The sequence below is a fragment of the Anopheles bellator genome, chromosome 2, assembly GCF_943735745.2.
Source record: "Anopheles bellator chromosome 2, idAnoBellAS_SP24_06.2, whole genome shotgun sequence".
Taxonomy (NCBI): Eukaryota; Metazoa; Arthropoda; class Insecta; order Diptera; family Culicidae; genus Anopheles; species Anopheles bellator.
The window spans coordinates 25556789-25577908 of NC_071286.1; the positions used below are offsets into that span (position 1 = coordinate 25556789).

The 21120-nt window shown below is 47.2% G+C and overlaps 1 protein-coding gene across 1 annotated transcript in view; it reads left to right on the forward strand.

Annotated features, from left to right (window-relative positions):
• The first annotated feature begins 7538 nt into the window (after positions 1 to 7538).
• The window catches only part of LOC131207253 (uncharacterized), a 57902-nt gene continuing 44320 nt past the window's right edge, over positions 7539 to 21120 (forward strand). Inside the window, exon 1 of the mRNA XM_058199864.1 lies at positions 7539 to 7786. Within this exon, the coding sequence (XP_058055847.1) occupies positions 7539 to 7786 (248 nt within the window). The remainder of the gene's footprint in view (positions 7787 to 21120) is intronic.

Sequence of the window (21120 nt, forward strand, 5' to 3'; positions counted from 1 at the left end):
AGGTATTGAAAAGATGTCCTTTTGAAAAATAGCTCCACGAAAACGAAACCTTTTCGAGGCAAAAAGGTTGCCTTGTGTTGATTCCGATTTCAAATGATAACGAGCATAATGGATTGAACCCACCTCAGACGTTGTAGAACGCGTTGAAAGAATGTTTCTTGTTCACAACAATACATAGAAAATGGAAAGAAACAGCACCGATGTGCACCGATGACCGATGATGGTGGAAGCAATCCATTTAAATCGATTAAAAGAAAAATCTGGCCACCCTTCCGAAGAGAAAATTCGATCCATTAACTGCTGACATGAATCGCTGCGGGCGCACCCGAAACGCCAGAAGTAAATGATGGGAAAAAATTATCAACCATCGGCTGCGGGATGATGTAGTGCCCCGAAAAGGGGCCAGCATAATAGCATAAACATTTTCATTACTCTCTAGATCCCATCTCTTGCGCCTTGGTCTTGATTGCCGGCCCCGACTGGTGGCCACCACCAGTGGCGACATTTCTGGAGCAAATCTCGATTACAGTTTTGTCAGCACCAGACGCTGCCGATAAACAACTCGCTACTGCGTTGGTCTATAATCTGTAACCCCTTAGTCGGGCGAACGGACTCGAGGGTCCCAAAAGTTGTGCCACGAAATGGTGTCCCGAAAGGACACGCCGGGCATGCTCACGTACCGATTCGTAGCGATCGGAGAAGCAACTTTTACTTTCTTCTTTTTGGGTGGAACTCCATCGACCGTAGGCTACCGTCGAAGGGGGAAAAAATGGTGCCCCCAAAAGCTACGTCGTATACGATGGGATCAAAAGATTACGGCGGTCGGATTAGTCGCCAGAACGGCCCACCTACGGGACGGAAAAGCGCCACCGGAACGCAAGTCGCCCGCCAGCAGCGGTATGCTTTTGCCGACTTAACACCATGTCAGGAAGCGTACGGCTGTTGACATTTGATCTGCGAAGAGCTTTTTTGCGTCCCATTTCTTGGTGTGTGGCGTTCGCAGACCGAAGGGCTGATTTCCGATTCTGTTTCCACTTCGGTGTTGCTAAAGTAGCTGCAACACGGGAAAGAAACATCTTGCTTTTTATCGACACAAAACCCTCCGGGAGAGAAATCGAGAAAGATGACAAATACACTAGCAAATTGCGTCGTGAAATGGGTATTAAGTTACAGTGAAACACATTTTGTTTGCCCGTTATTAGGTTTCGTCGAAGAAGACTTTTCAATTTGAATGCGGCCAAAGTTTGGGCCGTACAGGCACAGCAGTCACGTTATAAATTAGAATAAATTAGCTTTTAATTTCCATTCTACCACGATTTAGGGCGGGCTGTAAATTTTCCAGCCACTCGTAAAATCCGCAATCAATAGTGCCGACGTGCTGTGGCCACACGCTGTGAAGGTTCCCGCTGAGAGGTTGAGGAACCGTAAGATCCACGGACCTTTTACTCAGTGCCATCCTACAGGGGTCCTTGGAAGGTGAGCGAACGCCGAAAGCATCTAGGACGAAAGTGAATTTTTACGATTCCGCAGCAAGGGGAAGCAAGTGAAGGGCTCGATGGGTGGCTACGGTGACGGTAACCGGGCTTTTAATGTTTATGAACATAGTGTTGCAACTGTTACACTTAGTTTCATGCCCTGTGTGCCGCTTTTATTTATGACCTCATTTTATGGCTCCCGGCATATTGATCGCAGTAACGCTTGGTTTATGAGTTCCTCTTGACAATATGTATCGACGCAATATGGGAACGATTCAGCAGATGGCCGGGTTCCGCGTTTTTTTAAAGATTGCAGATCTTAGGCGTTGACTAATTGGAAGTATTTAAGGAGACAAATAAGCCTGTAATTTAACTGGACGTTAGTTGTTTTACAAGATGTGACATTTTAAGATAAACCGTTGCAATGTTTGGAAATTACATTAACAAATTGTTACGCCTTTCGCGGCCCTCACAAGCGCAATGGAATGTGGCAGATTTTTGCGGAGAGAACCGTCGGCCCGATTCGGCGGCTGAAATGAAGTGGCAAATTATCATCATTTCTCATCCGCGGGCCGTGGGTTGACCCAAGCCCCCTCGTGTGACGACGGAAATCTGTTACTCAATTTCCCGTCCTATTAGCAACCCGTTTGGCGTGGATGTTTTGCGAAGAAAAGTCATAAATTATTGCTAGATGCTGCCTTTTTCCCTTCGATGATGAAAGATCCGGCCAGCGGGAGCCCGTTTCGCCCGCTTCACGATGGTTGAATTAGTTAGTTCGCGTAGAGGATGAAGAAACCCTTCGGACCCCTGTTGGGGTTTTATGCGGTGCAGCCCAAGCAACAAGTTTCTTGGCATTTACAGCACCGAACTAGGAACTCGGAACGCTGATCGTTGTTAGCAAGACTGGCTACTCCTTAAAGTCACTGACAGCTGGAGAGTAAATTTGTTTCGAAGCGAAATCGACCACTATGGTAGCACCTCGCCAGCACCCTCTTTCTGAGATGTTTCATTCGCGCAATCGCAAACTTTAAACCTAATCGAAACAACGCAACCAAAGTTTGGCGATTCTTCGCCAGTGTGGTTTGTTTAATATCGTTACTTCCATGGTTTTGCACGACGGTTCACTTTTTCCTTTACTTTGTGTGTCGGATCCATCGGACCGCAGCGGATCCAAAATGTCATTTTGGTCGATTCTAGATCCAATTCGAATTCGAACTTTGACGGTTGGTTATGGGTTCCGTCCATCACCGTCCACGCCACTTTATGCTGGGAGAAAGAGCTTTGTTGTGCTCTCCACCGACGGTGGCGTTTCCGAAGGCAGAAACTTTCATCCCACTCAAAATGGAATATCCGTACGGCGAAACGGCGTTGTGTGCGCTTGTGTCAAAACTTTTCCATTCCACACCGTCCGGGAGTATCTACCGCCTGGAAGTTTCCTTGGCGATACCGGCCATGTGCCGACCGGCGGGAAGGACATAAAATAGCATCCCGTCCGGGCTTTTGGAGGGGAGCGCACCGTGCGAGCATTTATTAATAGGATCGCACATTTAGTGTGACTTATCTGTCGGTGACCTTCGGGGAAAAAGTTCGCGCGACACCTGGCACTAGGAGCGGTGCTTTAATTGAATGTCTGGTGGGTGGTGCCTTGGCCTCGGGGGTCCGGGGGCGTAATACACGTTGCTTGGGAGGGTAACTTTAACGCAATTTTCCTCTTTTTGCAGAGCCGCTATTTGTTGGTTGGCTTTGTTGTGTGAGTGGCACAACGAAATTGTTGGGGGCGAAGCGTGTCCCAGGAAACTTTTAAACACCACTTTGGCTCCACATTATTGAAGCTTTTTGTTTGAGTGCATTGTCCTGATTTCGGCTCATAAAGTATATAATGGAGTTCCAACGATACCATTTTATGTGATCACAAATTCGAACAAAAGTGACTTGTAAAAGACTTTACTGGCTGGGCACAATTTGCGAAAGTGAAGCGTTCATGAAATAAACATAATCAATAGACTCGCTGAATACACTCCACTGGTAAGATAAATAAGTTCATCCATAATTGATGCAAAGCGAATGCCTTTTCCCGGAATCCGCACAACATACCAGGGTCTTACCATCCCCAACCGAGTTGATGTTACTGGCCACAGGAATGCATCATCTCGCCCGCCGTATCCAGCAGACAGCCCAAAACTTATTATTGATGAAGATAGGCGCGAAAAGGAAGTGCCGCACCGTGCGGACAGCAATATACCTACACATACACACAAACAGTCCCATTATCGTGGTCATTAAATTTTCATCCTCCAAAACGGCTCCAAACGAGACCACCAGCGAGACAGACACTGAACGGTTCGCTTAGAACACGATCACAATGTTAGCTCGCAAACGACGGTACATCGACAACGAGAGCGCCCTTGGTGACCTCATGCTTATCGTTGGGGCACACCAGAAACTTTCTACAATCCTCCACGATTCCTCCAAAATCCCTCACGGTGGAAAGTGCTAGTCCTGCCGTTGTGTCCAGCGTCGTCCGAGTACGTACAACTTTCGCTGCACACAACCGCGATAAGCATCCATTAAAACATCGGCAAATTTTCAATACATTATTAATTTTTTACTTAATTTTAAACTCATTTAAAACAATACAAAGCAATACACAGAAAAAGGTTTTTCAATTGTTCTTTCGGCCATATTACTAGACGACTGCGAATGCTCTTTCGGTTTGGTCAGATATCTGACTGGTAAGTCCGGCTCGATATTCGGACACAACGCACGACCAGCAACGGCTTTCGGTGTAACCTTTGCTGTTGGTTTCTGAAATTCAAGACCTCGACTTTTCGAACTCGACGACAGGAAACCACCACTCTGTTTCCGGTGGCTCGAAGCTAAACCACGAAGCTGGAGTCGAGTGGTATCGAAACGCTGTTGCTGGGCTCTGGTTTGCCCTAGTGCCCTAGTCGGTTCACCGGAAGGAGATCATTTCCCTCGGTCGACCAGAGAACGGTCGGTAATTGAATATGGGAATTGGTCCAACAGATGCGGTCAGCCGAAAATGCTTCTCCGTACGAGCCGGATTGCTGTTGCCAAAGCCCGACCGTCGACTGTGTCCATTCGCTGTTCGATTGCGCTGCGCCTTGTGTATTGCGAATGTCCTGCTCTCGTGTTCTCAGGATATCGCCGGAGACTCTTGATGCTCCATGCAGAAAACTATCAGGGACGACGATTAGCGAGCCAGTGAACAGTTTTCGGTGTGCGCTTTCGGGCTTACATGGCTGTGCTTTAAACGCTGCTAGGTTTAAATTAAATGCAACTTGAGAAACTGAAACAGGAGAGAAGTGCATTGTTAGTCGAACTAATAGCATATCTCGCCGTAACCACAATAGATGGTGATTTACGAAACGATGTGTTTTCTTCTAATTTCTTCGATTTAATAATTTCAGGGTTTAAGAATTGAAAACAGGCATACTGTATTTTCTAGCCACCCAGTTTCGCCAGTGCAATAAGCTGAAATAATGGCTGGCCCCATTATTTAGTGGCGCTGCACTGAATTACCTTTCTTTGCAAGAGTTTTCCACCATCGCGGAAAACCGCCACCAGTCCACCAGCAAGTGCACAATTGTGCAGCGAAGAAAAGGCAAAATTATCAACACTTGAGCGGTTCAATTCATGGGCGTTGACGGGCTGACTCCTGCATCTTCGTGCGCCTCCGTCATTCGGTTCACCACTCTTTTCTCCGGCACCGCCGAAGTGCGAAAGAAAATATCGACCCACTTTGGCCAGCGCTCCAGGCTCTCGGAGTAGCGCTGGTTTCCTTCTCGGGCTGATCGGTGCGGAAAAACGCCCACCGGGAAAACAGACAAACTCTTCGCCGTCCGCAGCCACTGGCGAGATATAAACAATGCCGCGGAGAAAAGACGGATTTCTACTTGAATTAGTAGCGGAATAATGAATCCTTCCACTCATTATTACGAGATGTGTGTGTCTTTTTTTTTTTCAACTTCTCAACGTTATTCCATCGTCCGGCCAGCCGACGGTATCATCCGCTGTGAGCCGCCATTAAGGACGGGGTTATAAAAAGGATGTTTGCGCGCGGAGTCGCGCTCCTCTTGGCGACTTCGCGAAAGGATTGAAGAGTGCTAATCGAAGGAACGACAAGTTAAGGGACGTGTCTCCCTCCCCGGGGGCGAGCCAGTTCCCGCGATGGATGAATTCAATTTTCCCCACTGTGCCGGGCAAACTTCAAAACTCCGAGAGTGGGTTCAAAATCAGGTCAAATGTGAAATATGATCCTTCGGTAATTGGCTCTCCGGTTTGCCTCTCTGGTCCGTCCGAAGCCCGACGGCTTTACTAGCTCGACGGAATTGGCAACTTCGCTTCGTTTTATGGTACTTTCTTTACGAGCTTTTCGCAACAGTCTTGAGTGGCCCTTCGAGCGGTAGCGACTCGCAACAGAGTTTATCTTTCTGCTACATTAAAAGTGCCATTGTTAGGCAATCTTTCTGAAATACAATTTTAATATCGATGTCGATTCTCTCTGGTTCGACCAATTTACTTGTTTAAATCATTCCAGAATAGCATAACTAATGATAATACAATCTATTGTTTGAAGTGGCTGGCCCGAAGCAGGGTTCGACCATCACAATATATTCCATCTTCCTGACTCAAACATGCATTTCTTGTGGTGTCTATCGCACAGGCAAATAGAAAACAACGTTAGAAGAGGGAATTGCCAAGGGATGCATCAGATGCAACGAGAGAAAAGGGGACATTCGGGAACAATTTCTCAACCATTTCTATCCTTCCACTTCCGGGACGCCAGGACAGATTCGTGTAGTGAAAGTAGAAAATAGAGCAACTTATTCATCAGCGCCGAAGTGCCTGAACATGAAGCCCACGGGCTCCGTGGGCGCAAATGACAGCCGAGCACAGCTGTTGCTGGTACGAGAGTGCAATTGCATTCGTTGTTTTGAATCCTTGCCCGCAGCGGAAGTGCCCGAGTCCTGCCAGACGCGACCGGATGTTGTTCCCGCCCGATGTGCAGCGCGTTCGTGCGTGCGTGCAGTTCATGGTGCTGCGGCTGCGGAAGCGGAAGATTGATGCACTGTGCCGTGCTCGCCCGGCACGTCACGGCGCGTCTTGCACTTACACTTGAATTCAATTACGAAGACAGACGACCAACGTGTCGCCCCCCGGTAGGGTTAGGCGAATTGATTGTTTCGCCTTTTTTTAATGTCCCTTCTCTCCGTGGCTTTCTTCGTGTGGCACATAACTCATCGTACGTTGGTGCTCGGTCCCTTTGAGGCGCACAATTTATTCAAGGCGAACGGCACGGACAAGACATGACTGCAGCATTTGTGACGTGCGCTTAAGTAGCAGCAGTCGACCGAGAGCGGTTCCCAGAGCACGTTCAAATACCACAACCGCGTATCACTCCTACGTATCGCTCTCCATTACACCCGGTTGTCTGCTATAAGTGAACGTAATGCTTGGTGCAGAGTTCATCATCATGGACATAAAAAACAACGGTTTTTGTTAAAGTTAGACATTTCAGCCAAATAAATTGCAAACATCCCAGGGGTGCCCGTCGTTGAATCGTTGTCTGCCAATTACTCAAACGCCTTATTTCAAACCCCTGAAATGATTAAGCCATAGAAGATTGTTCCATCTATATAAAGTTAACACTATCACATAATATAATATGTTATATGATTTGGTCCAGCTTTGTCCTCGATTTTTTCCTGTGTCGTGGATTTTTTCTATTGTAACAATTTTAGTAAGAAAGGTTAATTGATTTTGCGTGTAATAGGAGGACGACTTTAACGTAGCACATACCAAACGTAACAACTTATGATGTGCTTACCATAAAGTGAATGAAAATATAAATTAACAGTTGGGAGTTGCTTCTGTATTGTTGTTCAACTAATTGTTGCGTGACACAGTAAATCACTATCTGTTGTGTAATTCGTTTCACCTCACCGTGTACTTCTCTGCCCCGTTCCAGATACTCCTTCGAATCGCTTTCGATCGGATAACGACGTGATCGTCGTTGCCGTCTAGTTGATCATCAGCAGAATGCTTTTACAGCCCGGGCCTATCCTCACTACTGACCAGCAGCAACAGCAGCAACAGCAGCAACTTCAGCAGCAAGCACAGACGGCGCTCCTCTCGGCACACCAACCATCATCGCTGACCTCCTCCTCCAGTGCCTCGTCGACGCCACCGATCCAGGACGTGAGCCGCTATCTGGAAACGCTACAGGAGCAGCTCAAGGAAGGCTGGACTGCCCACACGGCCAAGGATGGTCGGCTCTACTACTGCAAGTGAGTAAACCGGTTCTCGAGAGATCTGTCCAAGCGATAGCCACTGACCCCTTGTAGCTCTCCACTCCGACCGCAGCAGCGGCTTCGGAAAGGATACCGAATTAATAGAGCTGTCCATTATCGGACCCATTTACCGACTCATCTGGGATCCGATTCGCAAGATACAAAATGGAAAATTAAAACTTGTGCCCCTTTTCGCCGGGTCCGGGGGAAAAATAAACGATTTGTCACTGGAACCGGTGGCCGGCCAGGCCACGGAAGGACCACGGAATCTCCACTCGGTGGGAAACAATTTTTGGGGCATAATTTTGCCACAACGAACCCTTTTCGGATCGATAGCTGGGATTCGGACGAGCCCAACCATTAGCCCGCTCAGAGACACGATGTACGGGCTAGCCCGGCGAAGGTGGCAATCTGTGGCTCGCATCGTATTGTGTGGTGATAGCCCAATTTCAATGATAAAACATTCAATTTCTGCACCCAAAACGTGTGCTTTCTCTTGTTGCTACTTTTATCTTCGCCGGGGCAGGGACTTTGTTAGGTTTTAATGTTCGGCGTAAATGGTTAGAAACGGACAAATGGGGTCACTTTGAACCGCCCCGTGGACCCATTCACCGGGAATGCTATCGGGTTTCAAACGATGCACATAATCTACGACAAGTGAGATTGACGTTTTGGGATGTTCCAGAAACCGAATTTACTGTGTAATCAATTGAAATTTGGCTAATGGCGTTGAAAGTGTAATGCCACTGGACGAACGATGGCGAAACGACGTTCGTTATTTTCCCGCAAAAGTTGCAACCAATCAAGGGAAAAAGTAACGTTTCAAGTTTAACTTTCGTTACGAAACGTATCTGGCCGTCTCTCACATGGTCTGTGGCGCTGAAATGAACCGTTCAACTTGCCAACCATGTATAAGCAAGCAACCTCCGTTGCAATGCTATCACTGCCACGTACATACATCCTGCAGTGGAGCACGGAATGTTGCTCGGGAGCAGGGCAAGCAAAAGTTGCAGCAAAACTCAATTTATGAAACTCTTTCAATTTAATTTTCCTACCGTGCCGAGGCAACATGGTGGTAGAAATGTGCACGATTGTCGAGCATTCTTCGAATTTGCACAACCACTTCTGTTCAATTCGCCTTTGGTATGGGCGTCGGAAGGAGAGAGGCTTCAAAATGCAACCAACAGTCATTGTGTAAGTTGCACATGTTCGAGCACGAACCAAACCGGAAGTATGTTTTACGGACGACCCATATTTTGAATTTGTTTTGAAAACGGTACCGTTTCATTCGGTTCAGTTCAATCCATTTTTAAAACACAATCTTTGCAGCAACAGTTCGATATTGCTTCAAAAAATGTGCAACATTACTCCTGTAAAATAACTCCTTCGTACTTTGGGTGCACACAGGAGCAACAACATAGGAAAATACATTCCCCCGCAGACTGCATTTCATGTGAATAATCCGTTCGTTGCTTGCAAAGAATGTCCAATTTGTTTCTTCCATCCTTCTTGCTTTACCAAACCAACCGTTTTTTTGCAAGATACAAAAGAGAAACGTGTTCCTTTATCCCACTTTTCTGGCAGCATTCGGAAGCTGCACATGTTGCCCGTGATGGTCGCCAATTTATATCCATGAGCGCCGAGAAAAGGACTTACATTTTTGCTTCGAAGTTTACAGTAGAGCAGAAGTGTATATCTGGCAAGAATGACTCAACTGTGTCACATACAGTGGAACGAGGCATATTTGGAATCTTTTCAGCACTTTACCTAAAGTACGCCAAGTACCACTGAGTTTCGTTTCACAAACATTTTTTGCTCGAATTTTATTGAAATTTTAACATTTCATTCGGGACCATCCCTGCGATACAATCAGTCAAAATACTCATTAATTGGTGTAATTCTTTAACTTCACAATAAGTGACATTGTTCTACACAAATGCACACACACAAGCAAAAATCTTTGATATCCTTGTCACGCACCATACAACAACCGTTTCTTCCTCGCCGAACTTTCGAGAACATTCCACCGGATGTTCGAAATCTGGGCGGCCCGGTGCGGGCCCTGAGCCATCGTCCTGCGTTCGGTGGCGCTTGACAATCAATTTGCTGTTGCGCTAATAGCACAAATATGACGAGCAATTTTCTGCTCAAGTAGCTAGGATAATGCGAAGAGTTCCGTCGTGCGGTGCCACCCAGGGGAGCATCCCGGAATTCCCATTTCCCATCCGGTCGGTGTTCCGTTCCCGGAAAACTTCTCCGTACCGTCTGCGTTTGCTCACATGAACCATCGAATCGTGACACGGAGTGTTTCAACAGCTTCCGCTGAAGAGATCGATTTGGGCCGAGAGGCTGCTCCCCGGACGTGCATTTTGAAAATCTCATTTTCCTGAAGTCTTCCGCGCGGGGCGAACGCCCCTGCCAGACGCACACCCGCCCCGGTTCCGCGCTCTTGCTCTGGCGTGTATCAATTGTTTTCTTTTGATTTTCCGCAACTCCCGGCACATGCTTGACTGCTCGACTTGAGACGAATAGACGATGGGGCTTATTATCGACGGTGGTATCTCTTCGTGCGTAAGATGCCCGGCGTCGTTTATAGATTTTCGGTAAACGGCTCAACAGTTTCGCTGCCCATAAACAACACAAAAGCGACATCCTGAGCGCAGCGTTGAGCGAAGCTTAGTTTGTATAATTGCCGTTGCGACCTTTTGTCGTCGGTAGAAGCTGTGAAAATTTCAGTAATTATTTATAATCAAAGGTGGATTGCGTCCGACCGACGCATTGATGTCTTATTCATTCGTTCATCGTATTTCGAACAGTTGCAATAAATTCCATCAATAGATTGGCGCCATCGGTTAAACTTAAGATAAATTCAACTGAAAACCGAGATAAAAATGAGATTGCATTTTGAATCTCCCACCAACGTTAGAAATACTTTGAGGAGCACCTAGAAACAAAATTATTTACGTGCAACATTGCATTGAAACTTATTCTCAATTCTCAATTTATTCTCAATTCAAACAGCTGAACATTTTCACGAAATGTTAGGCCAAGCCAGGCTCAAGCTTAAGCTTAGGTTCAAGACAAATATTAGGTGCTTTTCAATGCACTATCTTTCTCGTGTTCTCGTGTTGTTATCTGGACGTTTTCTTAATGTTATAATCTTGAGAGTTATACACATGATTCTGCCCATCATTAAAGTTATTTAATATGTTTCTCGTAATAAATACGAACAGAACGTTTATAAATAATATGTATGGCACATTAGTCTTTAAGAATTTATTGCACTCAATATAAACATCCGCAAGAGCGTAAGGACACTTAACATAACGATACAGTTATTGCGAAATAATCTGTTGTTTGTGGAGTGACCACTTTTGCTATGTACTCATGACAGTACGCCGTTCCTCCGATACTGTTTATGAGTTTGCGATGGCAAGTATATGTCCAAGTCCCATCACATGAAGTATCCACTTTCGTTTATTACTGGACATTGTTTAACTGTAACCATCGACTCAGTACCGGACCGAATGTGGGGCAATGACTGGCCCGACCGCACCAATTGGTCGCAAATGGTTAATTAAGCGATATTATCCGCGAACGATGGACTCATTAATAGCGGTTCCAGCTGTACATGGTGAGCGCTTTTGATGTGCGATACAACTTCAAATTATTGGCACTGTCACTTGAACGCTGGCAGGTCCTTCTTAAGCCACATCCCGATCAAAAGTAAAACGAAATAGAAATAGATCTAATTCAGTGTTTAAGGATCAGTGTTTGCTGACATCTGAACAATTACAAGAAAGATTAGTTTGAAGTTCATACGAGTGGCAGTGGCGATGGACAAACGCTTGTCACGTTCGTACTAGAGTTTTGCTTTCCGTGTCTGAAGATACTGTCCAAACAAACACCATTCCTTTACAAGCTGTTACCGGAACTCACATGTAACTAATTAGGACCGATGTCGTTTCCCTGGGATATACTGATTGGTCCTGTCGAAATATGGACAGTTCGTATGCGAGGAAGTTGCATTGTTGTGTCTACATTTCAACACTCGACGTAGACTGGTATCGATCGGTGCCAGCCTTCCGGAATGTTGCTCGATTGTGGCATGACTGTTTCGTAGCATTGCCTTTAGCTTATCACAGAAACAGATTAGTTTGGACCGATGGTCAATCAACTTTCTACTTAGTTAGCGTACAACAATGTTCCGATGAAGTGCCTCAAGTTATAGGCGATCTCGTACGTTGTAGTTTTCCAGATAAATTGATGATTGAAAAGAGAAATGCTCTTTGCTCGCCTGCAATGAGTCATTGGGGAAATTATCTCCGTCCGATATCAGGAACTGCGTTTGGTTTGCGTAGCCCTGTGGAGTGTTGCAACATTAATGATGTATTTGTAGGTAGATAATAGATAATAGCGCAATACACGCTTTCTTCAAGCCGTCGTTTTCTTTAATCGAAGCTCAAGGAGCGCCTGTCATGGTTCGGAACGAACGTTACTCAGCTTTCGAAGGTGTATTGGATTGTTAATTTCATTTGCTCCCTCTTCTGACACATTCCTTCCGGTGGCCAACACCGTCGCAACCTTCTCCAGTCATCACGAAAAGCGTTTCCCAATCCTGGCACTGTGTCCCAGGCCAGCCCACGCTGCTCGTTGAAGCGTAAAAACAATCTGACCCGGTGCTTGGTTACAGTGGTGTTGCCGCCGACCACACGTCTAAAGGGCTCTTCTGTATTACTTCGGGTTTTAAGGGTCTCCCGGGACAGGTAATTCAATTGGCACTAATCGCGCACGGAAAGCTCCGAGCAGTCCGAACTCGGCCATGCCTGCTGCAGAGTGTGAGCGAAAGTCCGGTCGGATAAATCTTGGCCACCGGTGGAGACTTGGGACGTACCTTCTCGCCCGACCGACCTAAAAGCTGCCGGTGTACACAGTGTAACTGCTTTATCCGAGAGTAACGTGGGCCCCAGCTAAGGGGCAAGAGGAAAGACTCCCAGTCTGTGACCCGGGAAGAAGCCAACTCGTAAGTCCTTGCGATTTCCTCCCCGACTGTACAACGTGGAACAAGTGGAAGTGAATAGTTTTACGATAATGACTGAATTTTACGAGCAGCCTGGATCGTTGTGCGGCAGGCCGGAGGGTATCGCCGGCCGGCCGGTGGTGTGCTGTTCTTGTTCTCGGGCTCAGCGGAAGTGGCCGGGCACACGTCGCAACCCCTCTTGGGGATAACGAAATGCTCCAAATTAGATTCTCGCCCTCTTAGGAAGATAATAAAGTCAAGCACTGCTTGCGGGACACTCACACTCCCCGGCCGGACCAGATGGCCACCGTCACTATCGCTCGAAGCCAGCGTTTGCACTCCGTTTTCGGGATGGATTACAATCGGTCGGAGCGGAGTTTTTCTCTGCGACGTGGCGGAGTAAGTGGAAAAATCGACAAACCAAAGAATTAGTATTCACACTCGAAGGTCTGTCATCGCAAAGCAGCAGTTCGCAACAGACCACGCGGTCTGCCAAAGTTTCTGGACATAGGGCATAGGAGACGCCCGCTAGAGTGTGGATCAACCTACGCAAGCATACGGACACGGAGTTCCCTGGGGATGTTTAAGAACGTGTGACGAAGATTTTATTAGCCAACCCCGTCGGGACGTGCTGATTGGATCACGTCATCGATAGAGCGGATCGTAAGCGGACGAAGAAACCGTTTGGAGAGCCCTAACGACGACTAATAGATGTTTGTTCCGACGAGCTCTTAATTTGTGTTGCTGATAATTGGTTTTAATTCGTCGTCCTCGCTTGTGGCAAACGGAAGCGCAAAGTTTACATAAAAGAACTTCCGTATGGTGGGCCTCCACGGGAACACGGGGCACTACCACCAGCCTCCGCCGTGAGAGAGTTTGTGCACCACAATCGGGCGGTGTACGATAACCGGGACCGGTTTGACGAAGATTGGCTGCCTTACGATCACTTTCTTCAGCAGCGGACTTGAGACGGCCACGGCACATCCTAGTGCGGCCCAGACAACCAGAAGCTGGTGGAGAACCGAATTAAATTGTCAACCACGGACTCGATGGCGGAAACTTTATGGCGAAATACCATCCACCAGCGGCGCTACTTACCACACGGAGCAGCATCATCTTGAACGAGTGAGGGCCGGCCGGTTTAGCAGGGGCTCAAGTAGGAAGTTGAAGCAAAGTGGCCCGGCGATCGTACTGTTTCTGACTGTCGAGAACTCCGGGCGCGGGAATCGTATTTATAGCTCCGATGGCTCCCTTCTTGCAGCCACCAGCAAACCGCACACTGCCTGATTGTCGTCGGTCGTAAGTTAAGAACTGTGTCAATGAGAAAACTCACTGCACAGACACTGAACTGAAGACATGTGGCTGAAAGGCGATATGTGAGACTTCAAAACCGGAACTGGCCCGGGGAACTTCTGCGAAGCGAATGTCGCCGCCCAACACTGTTTTGATGCACGAAAGTCAACTTGATCAAATTACGTACACCCGTGGCCCAAGGGCTTCCGAGGGTCTTCGTGGCGCGCGGCGCAGTTTAACTGCATCCAAATTGGCACCAAGTGGATTTACCAACTGACTGGTCGATATTGTCTTTCGAATATCACGAAACACGACCGAATTCTTCTTAAAATTCTTGAAGTTCGGTTTCCGAAGTTCCTCGCTTCTGAACATAAATTCGGTTGGGCCGAGTAAGTTGAGCTGCTTGTCCCGACTTGCCCCAAAAACGATACCCCGATCGTTTTCGCATTCTCGGTCGGCGAAACTGGCAGAGGCAATTGAGCCGTGATAGCTATCGTCACTCTCGTCGCAGCAAGTACCCTCGTCTCAACAATCAAACCCCCCCGCTCGGTGACAGTTACAATCGGAAAGTTTCCCATTGAATCCATCAGAGCCCCATCAGGCAACTGAGCGCGCTGGCGTTGGAAGGCTAGTAACGGACGGCACTTGACAACCTCTTCAACCGGGAGGGCCGAGCTCCATTGCGTACGAACAAAGACGTCCGCCGACGGGACTGTGCTGCAGGGATCCGCGATAAACGAAGCAGAGCAGCACAACTAAATTAATTTTCATTAAAACTGCACAGCATCGTCCTGTGCAGTGGGAATGAATGACAATACCTAGTGCGAAAGTATGGCGCAGTGCAGCGTTTCGCCCGAAATTGCGGCGATCGGTAAACTGCACTCGCGAACTTCAGATAATTTCTGCAAAACGTGCTGCGTTATGATGGAAAAGAAGGATTATCCACGGGATGGGCTCGACGCTGAAGAGGTGATTATGCTGTAGCCGGAAAAATTTCAAGCAATCTTTCATTACAGTGCCTCGTCAGCAGCATGTGAAAGAGCCGAAGTGTTGCATGGAACGTACGTGGGGAAAACTATGGGAGAGACCGATGACTCTTGGTGCTTCGGAAAACATTCCTTGTAATTCATGGTGATAGCAGAACGTAGAACATCATAATCAACTGCAACCAAAAGATTTTCCAATTTTCGAGAAAAATCCGAACGTTAAAACGATTTGAAACCTTTTGGAACACAATGCCGAAGGTTGCTGCAATTTTTGTCCGCAATACGTTCGCTACATAGTGCTACCGTTGCCCATAGGATGCACTTGCATGGTACAGTATCAGGTTTTCGTACAGTTTCGTTCCAGTCATGCATGGCCACAGTAATAATAATGCTGGCCATTAAGTTTGGGGCAATCATCGTTTAAAATCCGGATTAAATTCTTAAGCCACTCTTCAGGCTTCAGCTTCTGCTGATGGTGCCCTCGCTTCTTGTACACCGAGTCATTGCCATTGCCAGCTCCTGGTACGGCCTGTCAGCTATGCAAAAGGCGAGACTTCCAGAGGCCGTAGTCTCGCCCAATCCATTACGGGCGCAGAATGTTTAATAACCGAATGCGTTATTGTGCTTAATGTGCACGGTGCGCGTGTTTGGGCCACTGGGAGTGAGATTAGCAAACGATGTGCAACATCGGTAAGTCGAAACCTATCCATTATCGGGAAATAATGCACACACATTTCCCTCTTACGTTTCGTCAACAGTATTAGATTTGGACAAATATGTATTTTAATATTTCGATTTGTAGACTTGGCAGTTTGCGATAGCCGCCCCAACTGTAATCGAAGTGTTTCAGCCTACATAAGAGTAATTACAAAAGCAATACGTTTCCAACCAGCGGTCTGCAAAACGGACCTTAATCCATAATCTGGCACCGTTTTACGCGAAGCGCTTTACTCATAAATGACTTGCAAATTATAGTTATTCCCCAAGGAGCAAGCTGCTAAGCTGCCCGGGATATTATCTCCGGAAAGGGTTAATCTTCTGTATTTTAATTTCACGATACTCATAAATAATGACCGTGCCGGCGAAGATTATTGATTTTCTCTGCCAGACGCCTGAAGGACGCCGGTTTCCAAAGTGGAATTTTCTTATATTTTGGGCCTCAGCTCTCCATGCCTTGGCCAAAAACTTCTCTCGCCAGAATTATTCATAATCTTTCACTGCTAGCCCGGTGAACGAGCTCCTCCTAGTGCCGAAAAATAGAAAATCCATCAGTCTCCGGTGCCTTTCCGGTTGCGGCTCCTCTTGTCGCCCCATCATCTTTCGGGGGGCGGCCTTCGGGTCCTTTACCAAGGGCGCACTGGTACAGTGTTCCTAAAATTAGCAAAATCGATTGAAAAAAAATCGAAAAGGATACACACCGACCGAGGATGGTGGGCCCTTTGACCGCTGTCGGCACGCACTTCTGCACCGAATTGAAACCGGCTGCCTTATTCGAATCGGTGATGGTGTACTTCCGTTGATTAAACCATCCATTTTGCTCATTGCCATGCTCTTTTTCTGGTCCCGTTGGCCACACTCTGGTCCTCTTGTACGGTGAACGATCAAACACGAACCGGTGAAAGGAATCGGGCGTGTGGCAAACCGGCGACAAACCATGCATCCCTCGAGAACGGCCCCAACCAGAAGTCGAAACCTCAAAAAGGTGCAGAGCCACGATTGAAAAATCATTGGAGTTGAATTTTTAAATCCACTCTCGCAACTCTGGTGTGGCACAGATTCCGCTTTTTCTGCGGACCACCGACGACCTGGACGAAGACGTGAAAACCCGATGCGCCCGTCCCGTTGGTCGTGTACGGTTCGATTTCGTAATTAGATTTTGATCAGCCTCATGTAAATTTAATGAGATTACGTGAATCTTGCCCGTTTTGGTGTAGCCTTTCGTGTTACTTTTGTTGCCGCTCGCTTCCGGTCTTATCGTCCGGGTCCGGAATCAGCGCCGAGAAATGGTCGTCGAAATCAGCCGAAAACGGTGGACACGGCGACCCATCGTGATCAGAGATCAAGTGAGAAATAGGAAACCGACCGGCTTTTGGAGGTTCTGGCTCGGTGCCGGGCCGTGCTTAGGAGCAAGTGTCCTTGTGCACTGGTCGGCCTGGAGAAAGGTGAACCGGAAGTGTTTGAACTTTGACCGGAAATTTGCGCCATCACCTTTGCGCCCGGCGGTTGAAACCATAGTGCGCGCTCTAATGAAATTCAAACATTTTCAATTAATTAATTTTGTCCCTGGAAGAGATAACACGAAAAAAATTACCAATAGTCTCACCAGCGAACAGTGAAAGAGCAAAAATGGGCCTAAAACCATGAATATCTTAACGACGACGACGACGGCGGCCCGCAGGAGCTCGGCCAAGTAGCCATCTTCTGCCACTGGACATCGCTGTTCCGTAGGATGAAACGCTGTGGCCACGCAATGGATGTCAATTAGAGGATGACAGGACGGAAAAATCGTCCTTAGAGGCGCAGTGGTTTTTTTCCTTTATTTCCGCTTCATCCTGTCACGCTCTTTCAAACGGTGGCCACACTTTATTTGGCGTCTCTAGGCGAAGGCGCACCGCATGATGAACTTATCTTGTTGGGTGAATTCGTTTTATTGCTCTGTTTTTTGCACGCAAACTGATGTGGTGTGAGCCTTAACAAGACATAGAAAGTAAGGGCGATTTCTCATTTCCTTGCCACTGGTCGGCAATTTATTTTGAAAATTTGAAACGCCACGCGACTTGCACGGCGACTAATCTGTCATTTTGTTTCATCCAGTCACAATAGCAACTTGTGATGTAGAGCTAATGTTTCTGATATGGCACAGCAGCGACGTAGGGACGACGTGGCATGGTAGTGATTTCGTTCTCTAATTAAATTAAATGATTTATTTTAATATTTTGCGTCCTGAATATTCCGAGCGACACCTTAAAATTAGGCTAGAGGCACAAAACTACACAATTCTACCATTTATTCAACTCTAGCAGACCAACAATTGAGCCGTAATTCTGTCGAAATTCTACGTTGTAAATTTATGATTGAATTTCGCATATCTGGCCGGGTGCATCTGGCCGGGTGTTTACTGTCGACCGAAAGACTAGTTTGCGAGTCACCCAATCAATCCCCATCCATTGAACACGGTGTTAGTCACCAAAGCGTACCTTGCGTTACTTGCGCCGCTTATCGAGAGAGCATTGGTCTCCACCGCTACCACCGACAGTGTCCCCTAAATTTTCACCCACCGCCCAAGTGTCCCCCGGGCGCAGATGGACGGGCGCATCTCTTGCCTTGTGCATGTGCATTGGACGTGAAAATGCAATAAATTAGCTGCAGCCTGCAGCTATCACACATTCTGCAGGCGTCGTAGGGCGGACCTCCGATTGTTTATGAGAAGCGCTTACGGCGTGAATGGGTGTGTGAAGGCTCTCGTGTTTATGGTCGCTGACGCCGGCGGCGGCGAACACTCGGTCGAGGGCCCACGCGATGCGAACCGACTCTGTCGGCCGAGAACGTCCGCGCTGCATCCTTCAGCGGTCACCGGCCATTATGCCACGTCCTAAATCCACCGACCGGCGCCTGCCAGCGGATGTGAAAATGATGTGCAGAAGCTTGCGAGATTGTTAACGAAAATGGAGTCACTTTTGTTGCCGCTATCATGTGCTTCCAGCACTACATGAGCGTTGGGTGATTACTGCCGCGATTACTGTCGAGCGTCTGTCTAAGTTCTCATTTTTTTTACTCCGGAACAGAGTAGAGCTTTATGCAATTTTCGAAAGTGGCAGCGAGATGGCTTTAAACCTGCTTCGAATGCGTCGGTGTCACAACTGCGTCACAGGCGCAGTCACTCCAGTATCCAGATGCAGCACACAAATAGTTGAATCATGACTATTAGGCCGGGAAAACTTTTTCACAAACTCCCGGGACCACTAGAGTGAAGCCCACCGCATCATTTAGCACTTCGACTTCACTCTTTGCAATTCGCGAAACTTGAACCTCCTTTCAAATATATTTTGTTATATAAAATATCTACACTTTATTTACATCAGCGAATGTAATTGAATAACACATTTTTAAAAAGAAACAGAGAGAGCGAGTACGGCGTCGAACGGCTTTTGATCGTTGCGTTGAGGTGCTAATTGAACCGTCTTCCTTGCTTGTCTCCCTCGTTGCGACTCAGCTTCCTTACTCCGGGTTTCTTAGCCGACTAGGACCGGTACAGGGCGTGGCACAATGACTGGTTGAAGCACGACCGGCCGTCGATACAGTACCGGAGGTCGATAGAGACTGTTGGATTTTGTCAGAACCACGTTTGTTAAGCGTTCTGTTTCATTGAGCAAAAATTCTATTACTTACGATGGTCGGGCTATGATTGGGCGTGCTGCGCTGCCAACATAGATCGGTCTTCCTCCTATTCCTGCGGATGGCCTCTGTGCCATTGTGCACGCCAACACCACCAAGAGCACCGCTAGCACTACGAGCTTCGCCATTTCGTTAGATCGAACGGGAAACGCCACAAATTTTGATCGAATATTGCCTCGCCAAACGTTTCACGTCGCGACAACTGCAGAACACGAATGATGTTGAGCTGCGTCCTCGCCGGTGAATTTATAGCAAAGGTGCCACCGAAACCACTAATTGATTGCCGATTAGCACCCATGGTGGGTCGGTAGCTGAGACGACCACCACCGAACGGTGTTCCGGATGTTGTTTGTTTGTATGCTAAAATGACGAAGGCCTTATGACGATGTGTGGTTTACCGACAGAGGAAAAGTTTGCCATTCGTCACACTTGCAAGGGGGAATCACAGTGTAGTTGGTAAACAAACTGGTGGGGAGCGCACAATTTTTAAGAGGTCGTTGGTCGTCCAGAGGTCGTCGATCACCTGCGATGATCATGGCTGCTGCAGTGAGGTCCACTACGGAAGAGAAATTTGAACTCAAGTCGCTTAAATTATGCACAGGATATTGAAACCGCATCGCTGTGCAGCTTCTGGGAAGCACCGGATGGGTTGCATTGGTTCACTAGTGTCATCCTACCATCTCGTGTAACATTGCAAGTCACTCGTCATCCTCCTGCTGACTGCCACCGATGACACACCAGCACTGTTGTGCGGTTACAGTCGAAATGCATCAGAAATTATCATCCTACTGCCACCACTCCTATCACGTGCTTCCGGCGAAGCAACCCTTCGAGACGAACGTTCGTTGCAATGATTGAAAACGAGAATATTACGAGACCAATTTCATGTTTCACTGTCGGCGCAGCCACTTTTGAATGCGATTGCTGACTCGCTTCGGTTCGACTCGAAATCAACGTTCAATTAAACCGTAAATGGAAGCGACGTTGGTGATATGGATGAGAATGGAAAGGATGTTTAATAGCACCACGGGTGAACGATGTTACATTGACGATAGAAAGAGAAATGTAAAATTGCTACTATAGAACCTGGAACGGATGAAAGTCAACACATTCCATCAATCAATGCCAGCATCGAAAGATACTGGCTTCACGTAGCCGTTGTTCCCACTATCAAGAGATTGTGGCTCGTGCGTCGTTTGATTGGCTGACGACAGCGAGAAACAATAAACGGATCCATCGCTCACGTTTACTATCGTCTAGCTCGAGCGTCTGTGGGAGCGATTTGTTTCGCACATCTCCCTACGATTGACTACGCAGTACAGACAATAGCTTCAGAAATCTATAACTTGATACTTTTGAGAAAACCACACACAAAATAAAACTATATATGCTGCCAAATTTAATCACTGTCCGTATAAACGGACAGAGCCGCTTTTTATCATCTAATCTGAGTTTCCTTTCATTTAATAAAACTGTCATGGTTCATGTTTGTGTTCCAGTTTAAGTTATCTCAGTAATGTGTGCACACTGTCGACCGTGCCCTGTAAGTTTGACGAAGAACATTTTGTAAAAGTTTTGCTGTTCTTGTTTAAGTTCAGCCCAAAGTCTTTGATTGGAGCATCCGAGTTGGTCTTAAG